The sequence below is a fragment of the Palaemon carinicauda genome, chromosome 22 (genome assembly GCF_036898095.1).
Source record: "Palaemon carinicauda isolate YSFRI2023 chromosome 22, ASM3689809v2, whole genome shotgun sequence".
NCBI lineage: Eukaryota > Metazoa > Arthropoda > Malacostraca > Decapoda > Palaemonidae > Palaemon > Palaemon carinicauda.
Window position 1 is genome coordinate 95,253,924 of NC_090746.1, and position 24,759 is coordinate 95,278,682.

The window sequence follows — 24,759 nt, forward strand, 5'->3', positions numbered from 1 at the left end:
AAAACTAGATCAACCTTTTGATGGTCAGAAACAGACTTACTCAGATACGAGTAAAGCTGCTCCTTTCTTTTACTAGTATATCATGAAAAATTCTGATTCATTCATTAGTTCCGGGTAACTAGGTATGACAAAGGCACTTGGAAAGCAAGTGTATCTTCAATACCATCTTTAGCAGAAGGAAATTTCTTGGCCCGATAGTAACATCTTGGAGATAACTCCTAAAGATGAATCAGGAATACAAAATACCTCCAAAACTCTTCTTACAGAATTGCCCCACGAGAACATTTGTTTAAAAGACCAGGTTTTATTTTCTTTGACTGCACTTCTCTTACATCTGTTCACTGGAAAAGGAACCAACTAAACCTCAGGAACCGGAAAATATACAATGAATCCTGACGAGGAACCTTATAATGAAAAGCATTAATAAAGTATTTATATATTATTAATTTCTCCTTTAAAAAATTCAAAATATACACGGGAGCCAGGCATATCTAGGGAAAAGCGAAGAAGAGCATTGTAATGATGAACAATAGGGAGAACAGGCGATGGAACCTTCTTTTATCAAACCAAATTTGTCCGATATGCTACTGGAAGTAGATCTAATACTAGAATTTTTACGTTTCACGTCGTTTTCCAGGTCTCTTCTTTGCCTATTTTCAACACACCCAGTTATATCTGTAGCTGTTGAGAGACGATGTTCCTCAAAGCTAATTTTCTATTTCATAGCTTTTGCCGCTGCAAGAGTAAGGTTAAAGATAGCGGTGTCTCCTTTCGGCTATTTGTAGGTATTAGAGGGATAGTAGTAGCAATGAAGATACTCCAGGAAAAACCTTGGGAGATTAGATCCTGTAACCAAAGCTCCGTTTCGGGAAACAATGTAGGCTAGCGAATTTTTGGTAGATTAATTGAAATAATATCGCTAACTTCCACATAAGACTTCAACTTAACAAAGCCTGTACTTACATTATAAAAGAGAACATGTAGCAAATACTAAAAGAAATCATAGTATGTTACGTACTACCAAATAGTGTTGCAAATACGTATTTTCAAGATGCAAGCATACTCGATTGCAAGCCTGTATATTCATAGGATTTTTTCACCTCAATTTGACTCCTAGAAAAAAATGATAATAAGAACCAAATAAATTGATCAACATGGACATATATAAATAATAATAAGTATATCAATAGGGTAGGTGAAATTAACCTATGCTTAACTCTTTTTATCTGCCTTGGGTCCTTGCATGAGGTCATATTTGCCTTATGAAGAGATTATAGCAAATAATAGGAATGCAAAAATTAGATACTTGAACATAAGTTAATTTCATCCAACGTAGAAATTATTATTTCACACTTATTATTTTTTTTTTCATTAGGAAATGGAGTTTTCTCATGTTATTTCAATTTAATTAGTTCCTCCACCTGAATGTAGAGGTCTTACAATCACAAATTTTTATACAGTATGAAAGTGTTAATAATAGATAATGAGATACATAAAGAATTCTATAGTAAATTACCTATCAATTTCTCTTTTACACTAATCTTAGTATTTTATTCTCTAAACGAATCTTTATTTCCAGTTCTGCAACTCTTCCCATAACATTTCGCTGCTTAGAAGAGAATAATAAAATCGATAAGAGGGTAACCAGGTTTGTCCTTCCCGTGGGAGCCACCATCAATATGGACGGAACTGCCCTTTATGAAGCTGTTGGCTCTATCTTCATTGCCCAAATGTATGGTATTCACTTGGGACCTGGACAGCTAGTTACGGTCAGGTTAGTTTGTGGATCGAGGTATCTACATTATTGTTATTTTAGAAGCTCACTAGCTCTGTAGTTCAGTTACACTAGTACAGGGAGTAAAGAAAATGATTTGCATATTATTTAATTTAAAAAACATTGTTGCATGGTTGATACAAAATATAGAACAAATGTTTACGTGTTCCTGCTATTCAAAGCCACTTCACGTAAATGGTACAGAAAATACGAGAAAATGTTGCACGTTCAATTTATAAAAAAAATCATTTTTTAATAATTTGATAAAATAATTGACAATATTTTTCACATATGAACTATGTAAAAAAAAAAAAAAAAATATGAATGGATTAGTTGGTAAATCCATGCATTCAGAACCCTCTTTTAATTAGCGTTAAATAACATCATATCACTCCTTATCTAAATTTTGGATCCAAATCTTAATTGTAAATTTAATTATAATGGGCCTGTGGAGGAACATATCAAGGGTGGAGGTGAGTTAATAAGTGGAAAGTAAAATATCTTTTAAGTTTTTAGAAGGCATATTCAAGAAACTAGGGGATAATAAAATGGTTCGCAAATATGTTAAAAGATAAAAGTTAAAAGTTAATTGTAGATAGCTTTTGATGGGTGGCTGCTTCTTCTGGTGCAGCTAAATGGGGGTCTCATGAACAATCGGTCATTATAGCTAGAAGCCTGCAATGTCTGCCTTCTGTTCCAGATTATACAATAATCGAAATACTTGTTCAGAGTAATAATAAAGGATCGGGTAAAATGAAATAATACCTTGATACTCGGTAAACTGTTCAGACATGGATAAAATAACATGAATAAAGAAGCTAACAAGGGCCACTCATACGTTAATGGAGAAACTCTATGAAACTCTTTATTACCTATATATCAAATCATAAGGATATAGTTTAAACACTCTTCTAATCAAGTCATAGGAAATTTATCTGAACAATCATCTAACGTAGCAAAATATCCTTCCCCAAAAATGATGCAAAAGTAGGGCACGTCTTAATACAGTGCAGTATACTTGTCCTTAATGGTATAGCCTAGCTAAATGCTATACTATTTAATATTTCTCAAACATCAAACCAAATTACACAAAATATATATTAAATTAATATTCCTAACTCGAATAATTTGACTAAAGACATTCAACTAGACACTAGAAGGCATTTTCGACAGGGCTTGTCATCAGATTTAAAAAAACGCCATCACACTAATTAAATTACTTTCGAATTACAGTGCAATGTTTATGATCGTGATTTCTAAATACTTAGTCATTTGAACTTGTCAATGAAATATGCCTATTTTTTCCTAACTTTGTAATGTTCTTGAATTGCCAATAAATAAATAAAACATAATTAGGATACACATTTCTTCAAGTTAAAAAAAAATTCTTGAGTTATTTTACGAGTTAAGTTGTGTCGCAGTCTAGTTTTGTTTGATTATCTTCAGATTATCAATTGAATGAATGCGTAATTTGAGGTCGTTTTCTTCCAGTTTGACTTCAACTCTGGCCAGTATTGGGGCAGCGAGCATACCAAGTGCTGGACTTGTTACGATGTTACTTGTACTTACGGCTCTTGGACTTCCCACTGAAAATGCATCGCTTATTTTTGCTGTTGATTGGATCTTGTAAGTATAAAAAATAAATGTTTGTTGATTGAAACTTTAATATTTTCATGAAATGCTCCCGTGAATAAACAAGATATTCTACTTAACCTTATGCAGAATGATACCGTGAAACACGTGCTTAATGAATGAAAACCTTAGAATATTTATATTTCCTTCACTGAATATCAACATCATGTTAAAAATCAATCAATTCAAATACATTTGCTTGAGCTTGCTCACAGGAAGAAGTGAATGAAACTATAAACTAAAGAAAAGGGGATATACAGTATATACGACAACAAAATTATATATATATATATATATATATATATATATATATATATATATATATACAGTATATATATATATATATATATATATATATATATATATATATATATATATATATATACTGTATATATATATATACATATATATATATATATATACTGTATATATATATATATATATATATATATATATATACTGTATATATATATATATATATATATATATATATATATATATATATATATATATATATGTATATACAGTACATATATATACTTTATATATATATATATATATATATATATATATATATATATATATATATATCTATACATATACTGTATATGTATATATATTTGTATGTGTGTATTTATATATATATATATATATATATATATATATATATATATATATATATATATATATATATATATATATATATATATATATATATATATATCCATGTCTGACGGATGAGCAACCTGATGGAGTAACGAGAATTCTGGGTATGAAAGAAATGCCCCCCTAAATCTCGATGAAGTCACTGGCAGCAGTGTGGATGATCTTACTGGAATTAGTATGGATCGGAAGGGGGTCACGTGCCTTAGTTAGATAGGCACTGCGTATCATAAGGAACTGGCTATCCTTTGATGAATATAGCCAATGAATCCTCTGTGGATTTATCAGTCTATGGAAAGAGAAAATAAGAGAATGGCCCCCAGTCCCGGGCGTAGCAGGATAAGAAGAATCTCCCGGCTTATAAATACTAAAAATAAAATTGAAAATTGGTAATTGGAATGTTAGAACCATGAATCAGATTGGTAAATTACAACAAGTGGAGAATGAATTTATGAAAAAATAGTTTGGGTATCTTTTCCCTGAGTGAAACAAGTTTTAAGGGGGTTGACAAGGACATCTTAGACCAAGGTAGTATATATATTTATCTACTCAGGAAGAACAGATAAAGTTGGAAGAGAAGGGGTAGGAATGAAGATGACTCTAAGAGCACAAAAGGCATTGAGTGGAGAGCTGTAAATAGTAGATTGATACTGGCAAAGTTCACATCAAAACAGTGCAATAGGAGTATTATACTTTGCCATGCACCAACAAATTATTCTCCAGAAAAAAGGAAATATGACTAAAAAGGCAAAATTTGCCAAGCAAATAAAGCATATTTCACTCCATATCCCTCCCCATGCAAACATGGTCTGGCCCATACTAATCTTTTCCAGAAATGGATCCCTGATACATTTACAAGAAATCATTCTGAAGTGGTGTGTGCAAAAATATGTGAATAAGGTCCTGTGGGCATTTATTGTAGGCATTTCCATACCAAATTTCAGGTCATTTGGTTTAAATACCAGGACATAGGAACAAAAATGTTTATTTTTTTTTTGTAAAGAAAATAGCCTAAAATTACTAAAATTAATAATTTTGAAGTGATGTATACGAAAAAAGTGACTTACATCCTGTGGACATATATCTAAGGTACCCTCATACGAAATTTCAGGTCATTTGTTGTGAATATATGGCGAATATGAGGGCACAGGAACAGAAATGTATATTATTTGGTCTAAAGATAAACAAAAATTACAAAATTAACCATTTTGAACAAACTTATACCGAAAATGTTGATGACTTCCTATTAGTATTTATCAAAGGCAACTCCTTACCAAATCTCAGGTCATTCGGTTATAATACCAGGGCACAGGAGACCAAAATATGAATTTTTGTCAGAAAATGGCCAAAAATCAACAAAATCATATTAAACGTATTTATCATTGTTTTAATGCACCTGGATATTTGCTCACTCGATCTTAGTGCCAAATTTTAGGTCACATGACCCAGAAATGACTGAGATGAATCGATGTGAACATTTGACAACATGAGAAAAAGAGACCTTAGGAAAAGCAATATATTTCCCTCCCATGACGTGAAGTATAAATATTATGAAGAAATTCAGTCTAATAGATGAGATCCCAGAGATATTTATTTATACTTTATTGACTTAATATTACCAAATAAACTTACAAAGGTAAAGATACATCATAAATTGTATACAATAATCTTGCACAAGACAGATTTACTTTAGAGAAAATATTATGTCTACAAAAATATATAAACAAACAAATTCCGATTAATAGCATGGTAATACCACTCCAAATCTGTTTATCATCATTAGTTCTTGTAGAAATCCAGGATTTCAAATACATAATTACAAAGATCTATTGAGTTTCCTTCATTCAACAAGTTTACAATGTCCGAGTAATCAAGGTTACGATATTTCGCACGAAAATTGTGCCTGAATTCGAGGACCTCCCTTATAGACACAGAGTCTGTGCTTTACACGGTAATACACTGACCCTAGAGTAGGGGAGACAAAATTTCTTTAGTATTTATGTCATATTGGATTCCCTGTCGTAACCTTTTGAGTCAAGCTAAAGAAAAAATTATTCCCCAGTTCGAAAACCCACTTGTCTGTCATAAGGCTTCATCATGAAAAAGATATGCCATGTTGAAAGCGAGTGACTTCGTCAAGACATTCTCTCTTTTAAGGTGGTTTAAAGGTTACTGTTAATGTAATTTGATAAAATTTTAGGGATGTTTTTAAGCTGCTACTTTTAGAAATTCCAAAATTAGTTACATGGTGTTGGGGATTATATAAATAAGACTTAGGGGACAAGGTAATATTTAGGTAAAAAATTTTTTTAGTTTCGTTTCTAAAAATCTAATTTGAGACTGTTGTTTAACAAAATAATAGACTACAAATGAACGCAGAATGTTAACTTAAAAGATTATTTGAAAGCTATAAATGACCTACCTCTTTCCTTCCTATCGACCCACCTCCATAGGTGTGGGGAAATCAGCAATAAGAACATCATGGAAAGTTCATAAAAATAACTGGTTTCTAATAGTAAAATTTGCTATTACTACACCCACCTGCTGATCATACACATGCACATTCTCCTCCCCACTGACATGTGTCTAGAGGATATGGAATAGTTTTGACTCGGAGACTGAAGACAAAGGCAGGATATAAGGGTTTGGCCAAGCCTAATTGGTTTATTGCCATTAACAGTAAGATTGTCTCATTAATTTACTAAAGGCCTTAGTGTATTGGAAGGAAAGAAACAGGATCGATATGACTGAACTGAGATTCCAGGGAGAAACAATATGAACATCAGGTGGGTATAGAAATATATATTTTATTTTACTAGAGTTTCAATTTAGTCCTTTATCTTTTAGTAGATACTTTTAAACTAATGTACACTTGGTATCTCCTTGTACATTAGTTTATTGCATTATCAACTGTTTGAGGTTTTGTGCTTGAAATATCAACACCGAATATGTAACATTACAACAAAATTATGATGTTGGTGTTTTGTGGTTGATTCTACAATCGTATTTAGTTTAGATACAAAAGAATAGGTTCATCCAATCCTCTCAAGGTCTTAAATAAACAAATATGTATTTCCAGGGATCGTGTTCGCACATCTATCAATGTCTTAGGCGATGCCTTTGGAGCAGGTATTGTGGCTCACTTGTGCCGTGAGGAACTTGAACGCATGGGACCTGCACAACCTTCAATCGAGATGCTGGATCGAGTCGAGTCCGGAATGATCCCCACCCACAGTCCGAGCGCACCTTCACCACAGCCTATGTTGGCATCACCCATTCAAGGACCTCCAAAAGACTTACTACCTGGTTCTGATAAAGGCAATGGACAGCTTCCTTTGGGAGAACATCAGCAAAGAAGCCCCAATTCTGAAACTCAAATTTGAAGTAGAATATGAGTTGACGTCTCTCTTATTCAGTTTATCATGTATTTATGAGAACTGTTTATTCCAGTTAAAGAGATATATCTATGAATGTTATGTTAAATGTTGTCATAGAAAATATCTAGAAGTAGATGTGTAGCCTATCCTCTATGAGTGTGGTGGGAAAAGTTTTTCCTTGTGAGCTTGTAAGATTACACAAGGCCTTACCCATTGGAATGTTTTGACGAGGTTATTTAGTTATTGTCAAAAGGATTGCTAGTACGTTTCAGAAAAGCAAATGCTGTGTGTTTTTACAGAACCTGGTCTGTAAGATTTCTGTCCTCCAAGTAATAAAGAAAAATAACCTATTCATGGAACACAAGTTAAGAATCATTAAAAGACATATACATTTATTTTTCTAGGATAATATTGTTTGGGGATGGTTAGGTTCTCATTCATTATCAATAATAGAAAATAATTTTGCTACCAAATCTAGGTACAGTATATGAAATTTTAATATATTCTCAGCCTATTTCATGTTCTAAGTTGAAAAACTATTATATTTTACTTTGAAAATAGAAGTGTATAGCAAGCAGCCTTACCAACCTTCTAGTTTAGAGAGAATTTGTGGAATGGAGTTATGTAATATAATTCAGTTTCTGAAATATGAGATACACCTCTGAAAAGGAAGGGTTATCCTTAGCTGACTAGCATAGAGCCAGATTTGTTGAAAATATTCAGTGGTTCCCCCCAGTCAGGATATGTAAATGGAATGAATTCTATATCAAACTAAGTTACTTAGAGTCCATGTCCATGAAAACACTACTTATGATAAATATACAGACAAAAGGTAATGTAACTCAGCTGTTTTAATTGACTGAATGTTAGTTATCTAGCGGCACAACTAATTGAAAAAGATAAAATATAAAAGATATCAGAATATATCTTCAAAACAACTTGACTACATCGGAATTTAGTTACGTTACCATTAACAATGACGTGAAAAATGAGGCAGAAAAAAATCAACAGAAGGTTTCCTTTAAATAAGTATATATGAAGGATGGAAATACCATGAAAGATGTTGCATATTATCTGAAATGAAGTCAATATTCAGCAAAGTGAAAATAACAAACAAGTTGATCATAAAATCCTGTGAAAATAGCAAACAAGTTGATCATGAAGTCTTGATAACCTAAGGAATCAACATTTGATGTATATATTTAGATTATCTATGGACTTATCAAATAATAGAGTTCAACTCGGGAGTTGGTATACATTTCATCTAACCCACCATGTAATATCTTCCCCTTGATTGTTATATTAGATGATCCAAATAAAATATTGTACATGTTTCTGCACAACTTTTTTTTTCCTAAAAGCAGCGATGAAATATTGCTCGTAGACCATTTCATTTGAATATTTTAGGTACCGTAGGAAGTTGAAATTATTCAGAAGGATATAGATAGACTGGAAGAAGTAAAAGCTAGGGCTACCAAACTAGTTCCAACACTAAGGCAGTTTGGATATAGACGGAGGATGGAACGTTTGAATCTATTTGATCTACTAACTCGACGACTAAGGGGACAGTTAACAGAGGCAATTAAAATTATCAAATGAATAACAATTGTAGATTACAACAATCTATTCACGCTTAGAAGAAGTCAGTCCAGAGGTAACAGATGTAATTGAATTAAAAAGATACATCACTATTCAATGTGGCAATTTCTTTACAGGCAAAATAGCAAATACATGGAACAGAATTCCATCGGATGTAGTAAACAGTAATACGGTAAACGAGTTCAAGAACAAGTTAGACAAGATCACAAGAACTCTGTAAATGCTTAAAGTGAATTGCTCTACCTAAGAGCAAATGGAGTCTCTGCGGATGGACTAAAAAGTCTTTGAGACATCCGAAATCCTTGTAACTCCTTGTAAGTCTCTCTAAGCCATTCCACTATCCACCACCTCTCACAACCTTTCTTTTATTCTCCTCTCTCTTTTGTAACCAATTCTTTCAGTCTCCATTTCTCCCCTTGTTTTTTATTCTCTGTTTCTTTCTCTTTCTCTCTAACTCAATCTTTTATTCTCTCACTCTCCTTCTAATCCGTTCTATTCCATTATATGTAATCTATTGCTTCATTTCCTCTCTCTTGTTAATTTTTTATTCTCTCTCTCTCTCTCTCTCTCTCTCTCTCTCTCTCTAGTCCAGTCTTTCATTCTCTTTCTAATCCCTTCCCCCTCTCTTTGTCTTTTTCTCTCACTTTCTCTCTCATTAAATCTTTTATTCTCGCAGTCTCCTTCCAATCCAAATCCATTCTTTCAATTCCTGTCACCCTCTATTTAGGCTATATTCAATTTATTCTTTTATTTTATGTAATATATTGTTTCTTTCCAACTATCTTGTTCATTGTTTCATTCCCTCCTCTCTCTCTCTCTCTCTCTCTCTCTCTCTCTCTCTCTCTCTCTAGTCCAGTCTTTCATTTTCATTGTAATCCATTCTTTCATTCGCCCTCTCTCTCATTATGTTCGTTAATAGCCTCTTCTCTCTAATCCATTCCTTGAATTTCTTCCTTTCTCTAATATATTTTTTCACTCTCTAATCCATTCTCTCTCTCTCTCTCTCTCTCTCTCTCTCTCTCTCTCTCTCTCTCTCTCTCTCTCTCTCTCTCTCTCTCTGCCAAAAAATATACCAGGAAAACTAAGGAAGGCGCACAGGACATTAATCCACTACGCACCAGTATCGATAATGCAGCGACTATTTAATGCGCTGCCAGCTCATCTAAGAAACATATCAGGAGTGAGCGTAGATGTGTTTAAGAATAAGCTCGATAAATACCTAAGATGCATCCCAGACCATCCAAGACTGGAAGATGCAAAATACACCGGAAGATGCATTAGCAACTCTCTGGTGGATATACAAGGTGCCTCACACTGAGGGACTTGGGGGAACCCAAACATAAAATAAGGCAATAAGGTAAGGCTCTCTCTGATAGTCACAAGTAATCAATCTTATAAATGTAGTTCGCCACACTACTGTGGAAAACACAAACATTAAACTGCTCAAAATAATCTCATGCTCTTACTACAGATAATGCTAGTTACAGCAAGTCAGCTTACTGCATATTAATCCTTAACTTTATTTACGACAGGAACGTGCAAAGCAAATCTCTATCAATATATAAAACTAATACTGCTTTCAAATATGTATATTTAGTTTGCCAGTAACGTTGTTTGAAGCTTCATTTATAACACCTTAGGTTGTTATTACGAAACGAATTATTATAATTTTTAGTATTCAAATTAATTATAGAAGGGATGTATTTGGTTTTGTCTACTATCGAAACTGGGGATTTTACTAGAATGTTTTTTTTTTTTTTTTTTTTTTAAGAAAATTATGACTTATTGAGTATTGTGTAATTTTAATCCAGTGAATTAGTCTTATAAGGTTTGTATGAATTAATTTTGTGTAAATTCAAAATTATTTGTGTAGTAAGTGTTTTCATTTGCAAAAACTAGCGATAAATTAATGTTTTTTATTTTATGTAAATTATTACTGTGGTTTTAATTTTGTACTTAGGTTTTGTTCATTTATGTAAATTGAAGATAGAGTGGGCTGTCTAGCAAGACTAACAGCTCCTTTTGACGCCTTTTTATTTCAATAATTTGTCTGAATTTGAATTTGAATTAGTTAATATACTTGAATAGGATTATTTTTACCTTCGCCAACTTCGTTGCGATTGTTATATTTTGATAGGCGTGTATTTATTTATTTGTATGTCTGGCTGTGTGTTTATGAATCACATAACTCAAAGACCATTCGCCGAATCTCATGAAATTTCATGGGATGATTGGCCATGATCCAGGGACAATTTGATTAAACTTTGCCAGTGATTGGGTCAAAGGTCAAGGTCAAGGCAACGAAAAGGTAAAACATTTTTTATTTTTGCTATATCGTGATCAATTTTTATCCAATTTGCATGAAACTAACGCCAAAATGTGCATAATGCAATTGCCTATCTTGTGATATACAAAATAATATAGTGACGTCATTACCCCTGATAGCAGTTTGGGTTCAAAGGTCAACGGGGTCAATGCATTTGCAAAAAAAGTGCAGGTTTCGTCATTACGCAGCTATTGTTATCAAATCTGTAAGCATAGCCATGGCGTTGGTGAAGGTATGCGCCCTATGGAGTGCCTGTTCTAATTGAATTCTGTCTGTGTTAATGTTTTCGTCAGTAGGAAAGGATACAAGTGAATAAAAGGCTCAGGAAAATAAAAACAAATATATTCCTTTGATATTTATTTTAACTTCAATTAAGTAACTTCCTCTTGATAATAACAACAAGTCTGTCTTTTGTGTTTTCTTTTTACACAAGTCTTTAGAGAGAGAGAGAGAGAGAGAGAGAGAGAGAGAGAGAGAGAGAGAGAGAGAGAGAGAGAGAGAGAACTTCACGTGATTGTGCACCTGAAAATTTTCTTCATATTACTATTATTATTATTATTATTATCATTATTATTATTATTAATATTATTATTATTATTATTATTATTATTATTATTATTATTATTATTATTATTATTATTATTATTATTACTAAAAGGCTGACTGCAAAGTTCAAACATAATTTGAGAACCAGAATTCTTGTGTGGGAGATGAAACAGAAATAAATTTGTAATTAGAAATAACATAATATGAACATGATTAAAGGCGCGAAGGAATCTAAAATAATTGTTATTTCCAGATCGATAATTATAACAGAGTATTATTAAGGAATAATTGGATCACTCTGAAATGAAAATTAAAAAATTAACTGGAATTTTGTTCATGGTACCCAATGCACTATTTAGATCAACAAACACTATTTCATATTAAATTTGGAAGTAAGAACGGTACAATAGGAATGTCTTTTTTTATTGATTAACATTTGCTTTAAGATTACGAATTGTTCCTTATTAAATATTGAGTATGTTTTTTTTTTCACTGATTTGTTATGGTTAATTATGTAACCAACAGATGTCACTGGTTTTCTAAGTGGTGACGTAACGTCTCTTGAAAGCAACAGTTTTCTTAAAGATTCCTTGTTAGTTTCTTGACCAATCAGGAGTCGCTTTCTCATTCTTTGTCTCGAAATAACGAAAAGAACCCTTCTGATTGGTTGAAACTTGGAAGAAAGCCGGCAAGATGAAACTGTAAACGGTGAGAAATCAGGAAGCAACGTCAGTGCGTGTTGAGGCCGAGACATATTCAAACCTTCTTTTAGCTGCTCAAGTCATTTGCATGTCGTGCGTGAAACTTTGCTTTTGGATTTGTGGTTCCAGAAATCGTCGCCATTTTATGGGCTTGTGTTATGAAGGTAAGCTTGTATTTTACAAATCATGTGTTCAGGATTTGTGAGAGCTAGATAATTTTGGTAAATTTGTTCCAGAAATCGTCGCCATTTTATAGGCTTGTGGTATGAAGGTAAGCTTGTATTTTACAAATCAGGTGTTCAGGATTTGTGAGAGCTAGAAATTTTGGTAAATTTGTTTTGGAATGATTCTTTTAAAATTACTTGCAGATTTGTATAGGGGTCTTTTGGTGTTATCTATCTCTGGAAGACATAGCCAGGATTCTTAATTGCTGGAAGTTGCCGGTTAACGAACGTGTTAGTTTCAATTTCTATATACCAAAGGCGAGATATACAATTTAGTTCACCGTATTTTTTTTTTCAAATTAAAGAAATTCTTAAACTTTTTTACCCGCTTGGCGTCTTGAATCTGCCAAATACATAATGGCTAAACCCTTGGTTAGGTTATGAACGTAGATCTTTTATGTAGTATAAGTATAATGCTTGGGGTAATCATTAGAAATTGCTATTTTAAGTTTTTGGTTTAGAGTATTTACGCATAAAAAGCAGTAAAACTTTAATATAATTCTTGTTTCATATTTACTGTTCTTTGTTCTGAAGTTAGTATATCCTGCGAACCTTTTATTCTGTATCATTTGGTGCATTTCTCAACTTGTGCAATTTTGTCTCCATTGATAGGATTTTCAAAAGTGTAATTTATCGGATCGGTTTTCAAACTTCCAAATAAGCCATACGTATTTTCTTTTGTAGTAATTTAGTGTCTTGAATTTTTAGTGTAAATTCTGTTAAGGTGTTTTTTGGGCTATTGTGAATTTATAGTAAATCTTGTCTTTATAACAAACTTCGAAATCTGATTAAGCAACGATTAAAATGATTTAGTCAAATTTTAATAGTTTTTAGTAATTTAGTTTTAAAATTTTGGATGACCGGTAAATCTATCGAGTGCTAAGACTTAGGAGTCAGTGACATATTGTAGATAGGTCAAGTTTTGACTTGGTTGACGTTTTATTATTTGACAGGTGTGGTTGATTCTCAATTTTTCCCTGATTTTTAAACTTAAGTTTAGTTTCCTGTCTGATTTTATTTAATTATTTTTGGTGGTTAAAACTGGATATGTAAAGGAGTTAAGTCTTTGTATTCTAAGTGGTGAGGTGCTAGTGTTAATCTGTTATTTTTGGATCTCATTGAAATTAAACTTTATTCATTTTTTTTCTTTGTAATGGAGCTAATTTTGTATTTCATTGTTACTCAACTTGGTTCAGGGTTTTATTGGTTCAGGGTTTTATTAACTTTTTTTAACAAGTAAACTAAATATCATATCACATTCAAGTGTAGCTCAATGTTAATTTTGTGTGCTAGTTCTGTAATGTTAATAAAATTGCTGATTCAAGATGGTACAAATCTAATCTGCATTTTTTTTTTCAGGCTGTAATGAAGTTTTACTTATGGGTGTGAATAAATCACAACCCGTTTTAACACACGTCTCCAATTAGTTCAGATTTTTAAATTATGAAGCACAGAAGAACGTAGGGTCATGCATCCTACGTTCTTGTGTTACGTAGTTTACAAAAGCTAAGAGAACTTGTTGGAAGATCTGTTAACTAGTTGCGATTTATTCACACCCTGAAAAATATAGGTGAAAACTTTGCTCATGGACTGAATTCAGTTTACGCAACGTGGAGCAGAGAGAGAGAGAAAGAGAACGCAACAGGGAGCAGAGAGAGAGAAAGAGAACGCAACAGGGAGCAGAGAGAGAGAAAGAGAACGCAACAGGGAGCAGAGAGAGAGAAAGAGAACGCAACAGGGAGCAGAGAAAGAGAACGCAACAGGGAGCAGAGAGAGAGAGAGAGAGAACGCAACAGGGAGCAGAGAGAGAGAAAGAGAACGCAACAGGGAGCAGAGAGAGAGAGAGAGAGAACGCAACAGGGAGCAGAGAGAGAGAGAGAGAGAGAACGCAACAGGGAGCAGAGAGAGAGAGAGAGAACGCAACAGGGAGAAGAGAGAGAACGCAACAGGGAGAAGAGAGAGAACGCAACAGGGAGAAGAGAGAGAACGCAACAGGGAGCAGAGAGAGAACGCAACAGGGAGCAGAGAGAGAACGCAACAGGGAGCAAAAAAGAGAGAACGCAACAGGGAGCAAAAAAGAGAGAACGCAACAGGGAGCAAAAAAGAGAGAACGCAACAGGGAGCAAAAAAGAGAGAACGCAACAGGGAGCAAAAAAGAGAGAACGCAACAGGGAGCAAAAAAGAGAGAACGCAACAGGGAGCAAAAAAGAGAGAACGCAACAGGGAGCAAAAAAGAGAGAACGCAACAGGGAGCAAAAAAGAGAGAACGCAACAGGGAGCAAAAAAGAGAGAACGCAACAGGGAGCAAAAAAGAGAGAACGCAAGAGGGAGCAAAAAAGAGAGAACGCAAGAGGGAGCAGAGAACGCAAGAGGGAGCAGAGAGAAAAAGGGAACGCAACAAGGAGCAAAATAGAGAACAACAGGTAGAAGAGGGAAGAGAACAAATAAATGTAATAGGTGAAAACTAAAACATGCAATGTTACTTTCAATCATTTTTATTCATTGTTTACATTAAATCAATCTTGAATGGTTTTTATTCTTTTCGTTCTTGCTCTATGTTTCTTCGATGTTGTGATTTTTGTTTCTTGATGAACATCATCTTTCCTGCTCTTTTTCCTTTAATGTCAGTTTTGGTTCCTTATCTTACTTTTTTTCCTTTAATGTCAGTTTTGGTTCCTTATCTTACTTGCTCTCTTCAACTTTCATTTCCTTTTCGCACAAAACTGTTGAATCTGAAACAAAATTTTAACTTTAATAAGTTTCAGCTAAATAAATCAAAGTAAGCGGTATGCGTTTAGTTTAATTTCCCTTGATTAAATTGAGTGAGTTTTTACCAACAATCTGACTGCGCTCTTTTCTCAAATTATTCCATTATATATACTTCATTGAAATATCCTTACAATCTATCATAAAGAGTAGCAGGCTATTCATGAATGTGACGTTCTAGAACATTTCATATTGCAAACTTAGTTATAACAAAAGATTAAAAAGTCTTTACTTTCCATACGGCTCCCCACCGCTTAAAACTGAATGTTATAAGTTTCCTTTATATGCAACATTGTTTATTTTGAATTGAAGAATAAAAGTTAAAAATCTTCATAATCTTATTAGCACATTGCTTTTACAGCAACCGAAGACATGTTTTATTTACTTACTAATGCTATTATTTCTCAATTTCACCGGTGAAATGGCAGCAAATAACTCCATATTCCCCTAGTATCAAATTGTCTTCCTTCATTGATGAAAAGATCTTCACAGATTCCTCATGTGCAAAATATTGAGCTCATTTCCGTATAAACTCCTCTGCTATTAGGTATCCTTAAATCTGGCAAAGAGACAGTATTTAGTTGAGATACAAATATAAAGCAAGAGATACAAATATAAAGCAAGAGATACAAATAAAGAAAAATCTAACGTAACCTTTTAAATAGAATTCTTATAAATTACGATTAATTTGCTATAAGTACAAAATTTACAAAGAATTTTCATACACAAGATATTTTAATTGCCAATACCAGCCTGTCTAAATATCTTTAACCAAAGATCATCCTATTAAAACACTTTAAAAATAAACTCCAAGTAACTAATAAATACCAACTGCTTTCTTATGAAGCTGAAATGTTCACCTCATAAGAGAGAACAATAAGGTAGATTGAAATAGGATTTTTAATAGCCCTACACTTGGTTTCTCGTTGATAAGCTCCTTAATGGATAGTTTCCATATAAAAGCCTCGAAAAGCAAAATTATCATCATTAACAATTTTAGAAACTTTATACAAGCCAATAGCTAGAATCATTAACATTTAAAGAGTTTTACTGATTTTATTAAATAGCATTTTCATTTAAGTTTCCCCTAAAGCAACCACAAAGTCAAACTTAATCAATTTTCACTAGTTATCTATATATAAGAAATTCTTGAAAAACTCTAAATAACCTCACATGTTAAGACTAAAATTATCCCGAAGGCATAAGATATGTCAAGTATATACTTATTGAAATGGGAAACTAATGGCTTAGTTAAACACTTCCGAGTTACAAATACCAAGATGAAAGAGTAAAAAGACACTCCCAAAATCGCTGGAACTTGAAACGAATTTATAGAGATCAACAAATTTAGAATAGATCAACAAATTTAGAATAGATCAACAAATTTAGAATAGATCAACAAATTTAGAATAGATCAACAAATTTAGAAAAAGGACAAGAATTTCAAGAACTACACAAATCAAGTCTCCTTTGTAGAGAATACCGAAAAAAAAACAATATTTTAGCCTATTGATATGTCAAACTGCAGGAAAATTATTCTAGTCAATCCCTACTAATTTAACAAAATATTACTACAGTGATTTATATCACTTAGATATATTCAATAAGATATGTTCAACAATATCCAAATGTTAAAATTTTGTACGCGAAAATTTGTTTACAATAGACTACCAAAGACAAATGCTAAATATACTTTTTATTAATATGAAAAATACTGGGAATATGAACTTTATGCTTGTGAAAAACCATCTAAATCAATAGTATAAGTCGAGACCTGCCACAAGAAACTTTTAAGTACAAAATCCATAGTTCTCAGTAAACCAAGTGTTGAAATATATATTCTATAGTAGTGTCTAGAAATCCAGGAGCGAAAGGTCACCAAAACTGCTGGAATATTACACTCAAGAGAATTACAAATCGGCAGAGTTGTGTTGGAACGTTAACCAAAATTTCACTAAACTTGACCCGCAGCTGAAAGAAAGTAACCAAAAAACCACAACCGGAATAAACCTAGAGTATGCGAAAAAAAAAAAAAAATTCAGAACGCAAAATCAGAAGCTCGAGGAAAATGCAGTGCGAAAATGATAAAAAGACTACAAGGCAACGCAGAAGGCAGAAGAAATAATCATAGCAAATGAGACTAGAATAAAACTCATTGCTTCAAGAAAACTGTACAAAAATTCATTAGGGAACTCGATGTGCTATAAAGAAGAGATCAAACTGTATGGAAAAATAGGATATTGGAAAATTTATTGAAAAATTCAAATGATGATAGAGGGCTATTTAATACATTCCATTATTAAACACTTTCGGGAACTTTTAATGTGAACTAAAAGTAATTTTACTACAATAGTTGTTTATTAATGAAACTTTACATTATTTTGTAGTATTTTCATTATAATTTTCCTAATTTCATTCTTGACTTCTCTCTAAACCTGTTGCTTTACTGTGACGTTTAAACGTTCAGCCTGTTTATAATTCTTTTCCTAGTTTCAAATACACCTGGAAGAAATCAAACCAAAGTTTACACAAACCTTATTAATAGTCCTATCTATACCAAAAGTAGCCTTACTCTACCTTCAAGTATCAAACAATACTCGTTAAACTATATTAAATTTTATATTTCACTTTGGATTAGGTTAAAGTTATATAAAAAAATTCATAAAATTAGTTACGAAAAGTATATTAACTAATCTCTGAAGGAGGAGATATTACTAATTCCTCTTACCTTTCAAAATAGATATATTCTAATAATCCTTCTACCCATTGAAAACCCGTAGTTTCAACCATTTATTTTGCAAGAAGCTGAACATCTGAACAATCTGAAATAAGTAAGTTTTTATCATACAAAATCTTACAATATTTATACATTCACAATCTTACAAGTTAAACATATCGACAATTTTAGGCACATCATGAAGGCTCTTTCATAAATCTTATCTTTCGCGGGAGAGGCATTCGTTATCTGATAAATCAGTGAATCTAATATCTTAAACAGCGAAAAATTGATTTAAACCACCAAAGTGACTTATCAGATCCATAGCATACAACAACAGTAAATGCAGCCACTTCTAGTCCACTGCAATATAAAGGCCTCAGGCATTTTCTTATTTATGCACGGAGTTTGGCCAGTTTTAAATCACCACGCTGGCCAGTGTGAATTGGTGGTGATTGAGACTTAGGCCGAGTATTCACAGCAAACCAACCTTTAGTAAATGTTTCAACAAGTCGCTGGTCTTCATTTGCTTTTGTGGGTCAATACCCAAGTAGGTTTTTTTTTTTAATATAAATTTACTGTACTTCAGCTGAATGAAAGGTTCCTTTTCAAAATTCTCTCTAGTACGTATACATCGAGTTCTTGGTTCTAGCTTCAGCACCTCAATGTGGTCATGGAAATCTGGAAAGGATAATTCATTAGTGTACGCAAATGTTTTGGCCACTAGAAGACTTCATTTGAAGACATTACCATCGAGAATATGCTACTAATTTTCAAGTTTAAAATATTTTTTTTTAAAGAGAAATAACGACATTATCAAAATGCAAAATTTCTATTACAACTTGTGCCGAGTATATAAATTTTTTTTTTAAATCTGTTTGCTTACCCATTTAAAACAATGCTTAAACACCTGTCAAAAACAACCTCCTTGTGTATGAGTTGCCAAAATAATTGACAAAATTGAAAGCATTTAAATGGTCCAAATGTTATATTTATAAACTTAAAACTAACACCAATGTCACCATTAATTTCTATTTCATAAAAAAATTCAACATCCTAAACAATTCTATTGTTAGTATAAAAAGTTAACCATTTACTAATTCCAGTAACTATTATCTGCATCTAACTAGATATCACGTAAAGCAATCAAAGTCAACTGCAATCAAAATTCGCCAGGAAGGACAATACCTCTGAAAGATAAGTCCTAAGAAATTTTGGTAAACATCGTGCATTTATTAAGACAAAAATCAACAAAGCCAAAGATATCTTATAAAAAACCAAACCACTTGAAAAATAAATTTAATGCGTACTTAAAACACTTATAGAGTTACTGAAGCAGGGAATATTTAGTTGAATGCGAGCCAAAATAGAATAGATGTAGTGTATCAAAATTATAACCTTTTATGGCAGTTTTAAAGAAATTAAAATTACACAAAGTTCATTTTGTTGAGAAATAAAAGAAATACCTTAAATTTTCAAACTCAAAGGGGTAAATATAAGATATTCTAATTTCTAGCCAAATGTGTGAACCATATATTTTTCCTACTCGCTGGTTTTTCTTTTATGCATTTCTGAAAATGATTGTGGCAACCCACTCGTTTACGAAATCTGGACCCCCGTACATGAAGGCAATTATGGGGTATTCCAGTGTGAAACAGGGGTTTTTGGATGGGGAAATAACCAAAACGAGTGATTTGCAGAAATAATAATGATCAGAAATGCAAAATGAACATAAGATAACCAATTATAAGAGTATATGGTTCATGTAAGAGGGTGGAATCTAAGTATAATTATCAACTTCCCTCCTAATAATTAGGTTTTTGCTCCGCAGTGGCTCGCCAAGCTCGCAAAAATAACGTTACATCACTGCTCTTCTGTTCTGGCAGGGATTATATAATGTGCTGCGCATGCAAGCCCCGTGGGCCATTTTTTTTCTGGGGTATTTTCTTTCATATGAGCAACAATAGCTATATACTGAGCAGAGAGCATTTTCACCACAACTAATCACCGAAATATGAAGTTACACTAAATTTCGAAATAAATTGTACTTCACTCCTGAGACTTCTCAATGTGATTGTAATGATGCTGGAACTGAAGGGGTTGAAAAATGGTTGTGGAACATCAGGGAACTTTTACATAAATATTTGGAAGCTCGTAATAGGTTAAAAAGCCAGGTAATGATTAAATCATACAAACAAACAACAGCTGGCAAATCTAATACAAACAACGCAAGCGCAGTAACTTCTAATCAGTCTCCCTGAAGTAAACTACGATCTTTTGAGTGAGAAAACTACATTTTAATCATCCAATATGTAACTTACTATGACCCACCCCCATAAAACTGAGGAAAATCTTACACTAACCAGCACTATTCCATTTCTTATAGCAAATTCCAGATGTGATAGTGATTGCAAGTATCATTAACCCTCAGAAGATGCAAAATACATGCCCTTAAAATTAAAAAAGGCAAGAAAATAATTCTTATAAATTAAAACTTATAAAAAAGCAAAATTACTAAGATTGCTTACAAAAACCTAGGAAAGTAAGTAGCCTAAGTCACCAAACCTTCACAAGTGTGTAACCATTCACTAAACACTCAAGTGTATAACCAGAGGCACTAAACCTTCACAAGTGTGTAACCAGAGGCACTAAACCTACACAAGTGTGTTACCAAAGGCTCTAAATCTTTACAATTGTGTAACCAGAGGCACTAAACCTTCATAAGTGTGTAACCAGAGGCACTAAACCTTCACAAGTGTGTAACCAGAGGCACTAAACCTTCACAAGTGTGTAACCAGATAAGCAAAATTAACAAATCTCAATTATCATCCTCAACAATTTTAGAAACTTTGTATAATCATTAACATTTAAAGTGTTTTGCTGATTTTATTAAATAGCATTTGCATTCAAGTTTCCCCTAAAGCAATCACCAAGTCAAACGTAATCATTTTTCACTAGTTATCTATATGGAAAATTCTTGAAAAATTGAAATAACCTCACATGTTAAGACCAAAATTATCCCCGAAGGCATAAGATATGTCAAAAATATACTCATTGAAATGGGAAACTAATGGCTTAGTTAAACAAATGGGGAAAACTAATGGCTTAGTTAAACAAATGGGGAAAACTAATGGCTTAGTTAAACAAATGGGAAAACTAAGGGCTTAGTTAAACACTTCTGAGTTACAAATACTAAGAGGAAAGTGTAAAAAGACACTTCCAAAATCGCTGGAACTTGAAACGGATTCATATAGAGATCAACAAATTTAGAACAAGGACAAGAATTTCAAGAACTACAAAAATCAAGTCTCCTTTGTAGAAAAATCTGAAAAAACTTAAATGCTTTAGCCTATCGATATGTCAAATTGCAGGAAAATTATTCTAGTCAATCCCTACTAATTTAACAAAATATTACCACGGTGATTTATACCACTTTAATATATATTCAATAAGATATATTCAACAATATCCAAATGTTAAATTTTTGTACGCGAAAATTTGTTTACAATAGACTACCAAAGACAAATGTTAAAAATTACTTTTAAGAAATATTTAAAATACTGGGAATATAAACTTTATGCTTGTGAAAACCTATCTAAATCAATAGTATAAGTCGAGACCTGCCACAAGAAACTTTTAAGTACAAAATCCATAGTTCACAGTAAATTAAGTGTAGAAATAAATATTCTATAGTAATGTCTAGAAATCCAGGCGCCAAAGGTCACCAAAACTGCTGGAATATTGCACTCAAGAGAATTACAAATCGGCAAAGTTCTCTAAACTTGACCTGCAGCTGAAAGAAACCAACCAAAAAACCACAACCCGAATAAACCTCGAGTATGCGAAAAAAAACAAACAAGAAAATTCAGAACGCAAAATCAGAAGCTCGAGGAAAATGCAGTGCGAAAAAGATAAAAAGACTAGAAGACAACGCAGAAGGCAGAAATAATCATAGCAAATGAGACTAGAATAAAACTAAATGCTTCAAGAAAACTATACAAAAATTCATTAGAAAACTCTAGGTGCTATAAAGAAGAGATCAAACTGTATGGAAAAATAGGATATTGGAAAATTTATTAAAAAACTCAAATAATAATTAGAGGTCTATTTAATACATTCCATTATTAAACACCTTCGGGAACTTTTAATGTGAACTAAAAGTAATTTTACTACAATAGTTGTTTATTAATGAAATTTTACATTATTTTGTAGTATTTTCATTATAATTTTCCTAATTTCATTCTTGACTTCTCTCTAAACCTGTTGCTTTACTGTGACGTTTAAACGTTCAGCCTGTTTATAATTCTTTTCCTAGTTTCAAATACACCTGGAAGAAATCAAACCATAGTTTACGCAAACCTTATTAATAGTCCTATCTATGCCAAAAGTAGCCTTACTCTTTACCCTTAAGTATCAAACAATATTCGTTAAACTATCTATTAAATTTTATATTTCACTTTGGATCAGATTAAAGTTATATAAAAACTTCATCAATTAGTTACGAAAAATATATTAACTAATCTCTGAAGGAGGAAATATTACTAATTCCTCTTACCTTTCGAAATAGATATATTCTAATAATCCTTCTACCCATTGAAAAACCGTAGTTTCAACCATTTCTTTTGCAAGAAGCTGAACATCTGAAGAATCTGAAATAAGTAAGTTTTTATCATACAAAATCTTACAATATTTACACATTCACAATCTTACAAGTTAAACATATCCACAATTTTAGGCACATCATGAAGGCACTTTCATAAATTTTATCTTTGGCGGGAGAGGCATTCGTTATCTGATAAATCTGAGTGACAATCTAATCTCTTTAACAGCTAAAAATTGATTTAAACCACCAAAGTGACTTATCAAATCCATAGCATACAACAACAAAAGCAAATGCAGCCACTACTAGTCCACTGCAATACAATGGCCTCAGACATTTTCTTATTTATGCATGGAGTTTGGCCAGTTTTAATCACCACGCTGGCCAGTGTGGATTGGTGGTGATTGAGACTTAGGTTGAGCGTCCACAGCAAACCAACCTTTAGTAAAATGTTTCAACAAGTCGCTGGTCTTCATTCTACCTTCAATTTGAATATTTTTCTTTGCTATTGTAGACAATTTAAGCTATAGATTTTAAGTGCATTTACATTTATCACCAAATTATCTACCCTTCAAAACTTCAAAACTAACTTAACCACCCGATTACGCACTGGTAACTAATTCCAAACATTGTTCAAACCTCAAGTCTGCAAAATGTGCCTGGTAGCTATGGAACATTTAGTATTCATTTATCACGCTTCCGTTTAAAGGTATTAGATTTCCAGATCACTGCACCTCCTTATATTACAGTTGTGAGTAAGTAATTCAAAAATTATATACTTTAACTTTAGATTTTTTTTTTTTCACCTAGAACAACTTTCTCCCACTTTTATAGAGCCAAACTCTAATTCCAAATTTAAACAATAGCTTTAATTTTCATGTTTAAAGTTTAACTTACTGACATTATTCAAAACTATTTGCGTAATAACTTACCAGTAAAGAAGGTTTTGCCTTTGTGGGTCAATACCCAAGTAAATTTTCTTAATAAATTTACTGTACTAAAGCTGAAAGAAAGCTTCCTTTTCAAAATTCTCTCTGGTACGTATACATCGAGTTCATGGTTCTAGCTTCAGCACCTCAGTGTGGTCATGGAAATCTGGAAAGGATAATTCATTAATGTGCGCAAATGTTTCAGCCACTAGAAGACTTCATTTGAAGACATTACCAGCGAGAATATGCTACTAATTTTCAAGTTTAAAATATTTTTTTTTTAAAAAGAAATATTATTAAAATGCTAAATTTCTATTACAACTTGAGCCGAGTATATAAAATGTTTTTTTTTTAAAGAATCTGTTTGCTTACCCATTTAAAACTGAATGCTTAAACACCTGTTCAAAATAACCTACTTGTGTATGAATTGCCAAAATAATTTTGACAAAATTGAAAGCATTTACATGGTCCAAATGTTATATTTTTAAACTTAAAACTAACACTAATGACACCAGTAATTTCTATTTCATAAAAAAAATCAACATCCTAACCAATTCTCTTGTTAGTATAAAAAGTTAACCATTTACTAATTCCAGTAACTAGTATCTGCATCTAACTAGATATCACGTAAAGCAATCAAAGTCAACTGCAATCAAAATTCGCCAGGAAGAAAAATACCTCTGAAAGATAAGTCCTAAGAAATTTAGGTAAACATCGTGCATTTATTAAGACCAAAATCAACAAAGCCAAAGATATCTTATAAAAAAGCAAAACACTTGAAAAATAAATTTAATACGTACCTAAAACACTTCAGAGTTACTGAAGCCTAGAATATTTAGTTAAATAAGAGCCAAAATAGAATAGATGTAGTTTATCAAAATTATAACATTTTAAGGCTCTTTTAAA

General features: G+C 32.4%; 1 protein-coding gene and 2 long non-coding RNA genes across 7 annotated transcripts in view; 1 reads left to right on the forward strand and 2 right to left on the reverse strand.

Moving 5' to 3' along the window:
• LOC137616640 (excitatory amino acid transporter-like) overlaps positions 1-8,344 on the forward strand; it is a 153,907-nt gene extending 145,563 nt beyond the window's left edge. For all 5 annotated transcript variants that reach the window (XM_068346554.1, XM_068346553.1, XM_068346552.1 and 2 more), the window contains 3 exons: positions 1,580-1,774; positions 3,266-3,400; positions 7,149-8,344. In XM_068346554.1, the coding sequence (XP_068202655.1) occupies positions 1,580-1,774; positions 3,266-3,400; positions 7,149-7,452 (634 nt within the window). In that variant the 3' untranslated portion in view covers positions 7,453-8,344. The remainder of the gene's footprint in view (positions 1-1,579; positions 1,775-3,265; positions 3,401-7,148) is intronic.
• A 7,139-nt stretch (positions 8,345-15,483) lies between these two features.
• On the reverse strand, positions 15,484-18,439 carry LOC137616184 (uncharacterized). Its single transcript, XR_011039322.1, has 3 exons — positions 18,337-18,439; positions 15,998-16,167; positions 15,484-15,574 (listed from the first exon to the last, which is right to left on the reverse strand). It is a non-coding gene; the product is annotated as an uncharacterized lncRNA (long non-coding RNA).
• A 3,508-nt stretch (positions 18,440-21,947) lies between these two features.
• On the reverse strand, positions 21,948-24,013 carry LOC137616183 (uncharacterized). Its single transcript, XR_011039321.1, has 3 exons — positions 23,857-24,013; positions 22,880-22,973; positions 21,948-22,651 (listed from the first exon to the last, which is right to left on the reverse strand). It is a non-coding gene; the product is annotated as an uncharacterized lncRNA (long non-coding RNA).
• Between the last annotated feature and the right edge of the window lie 746 nt (positions 24,014-24,759).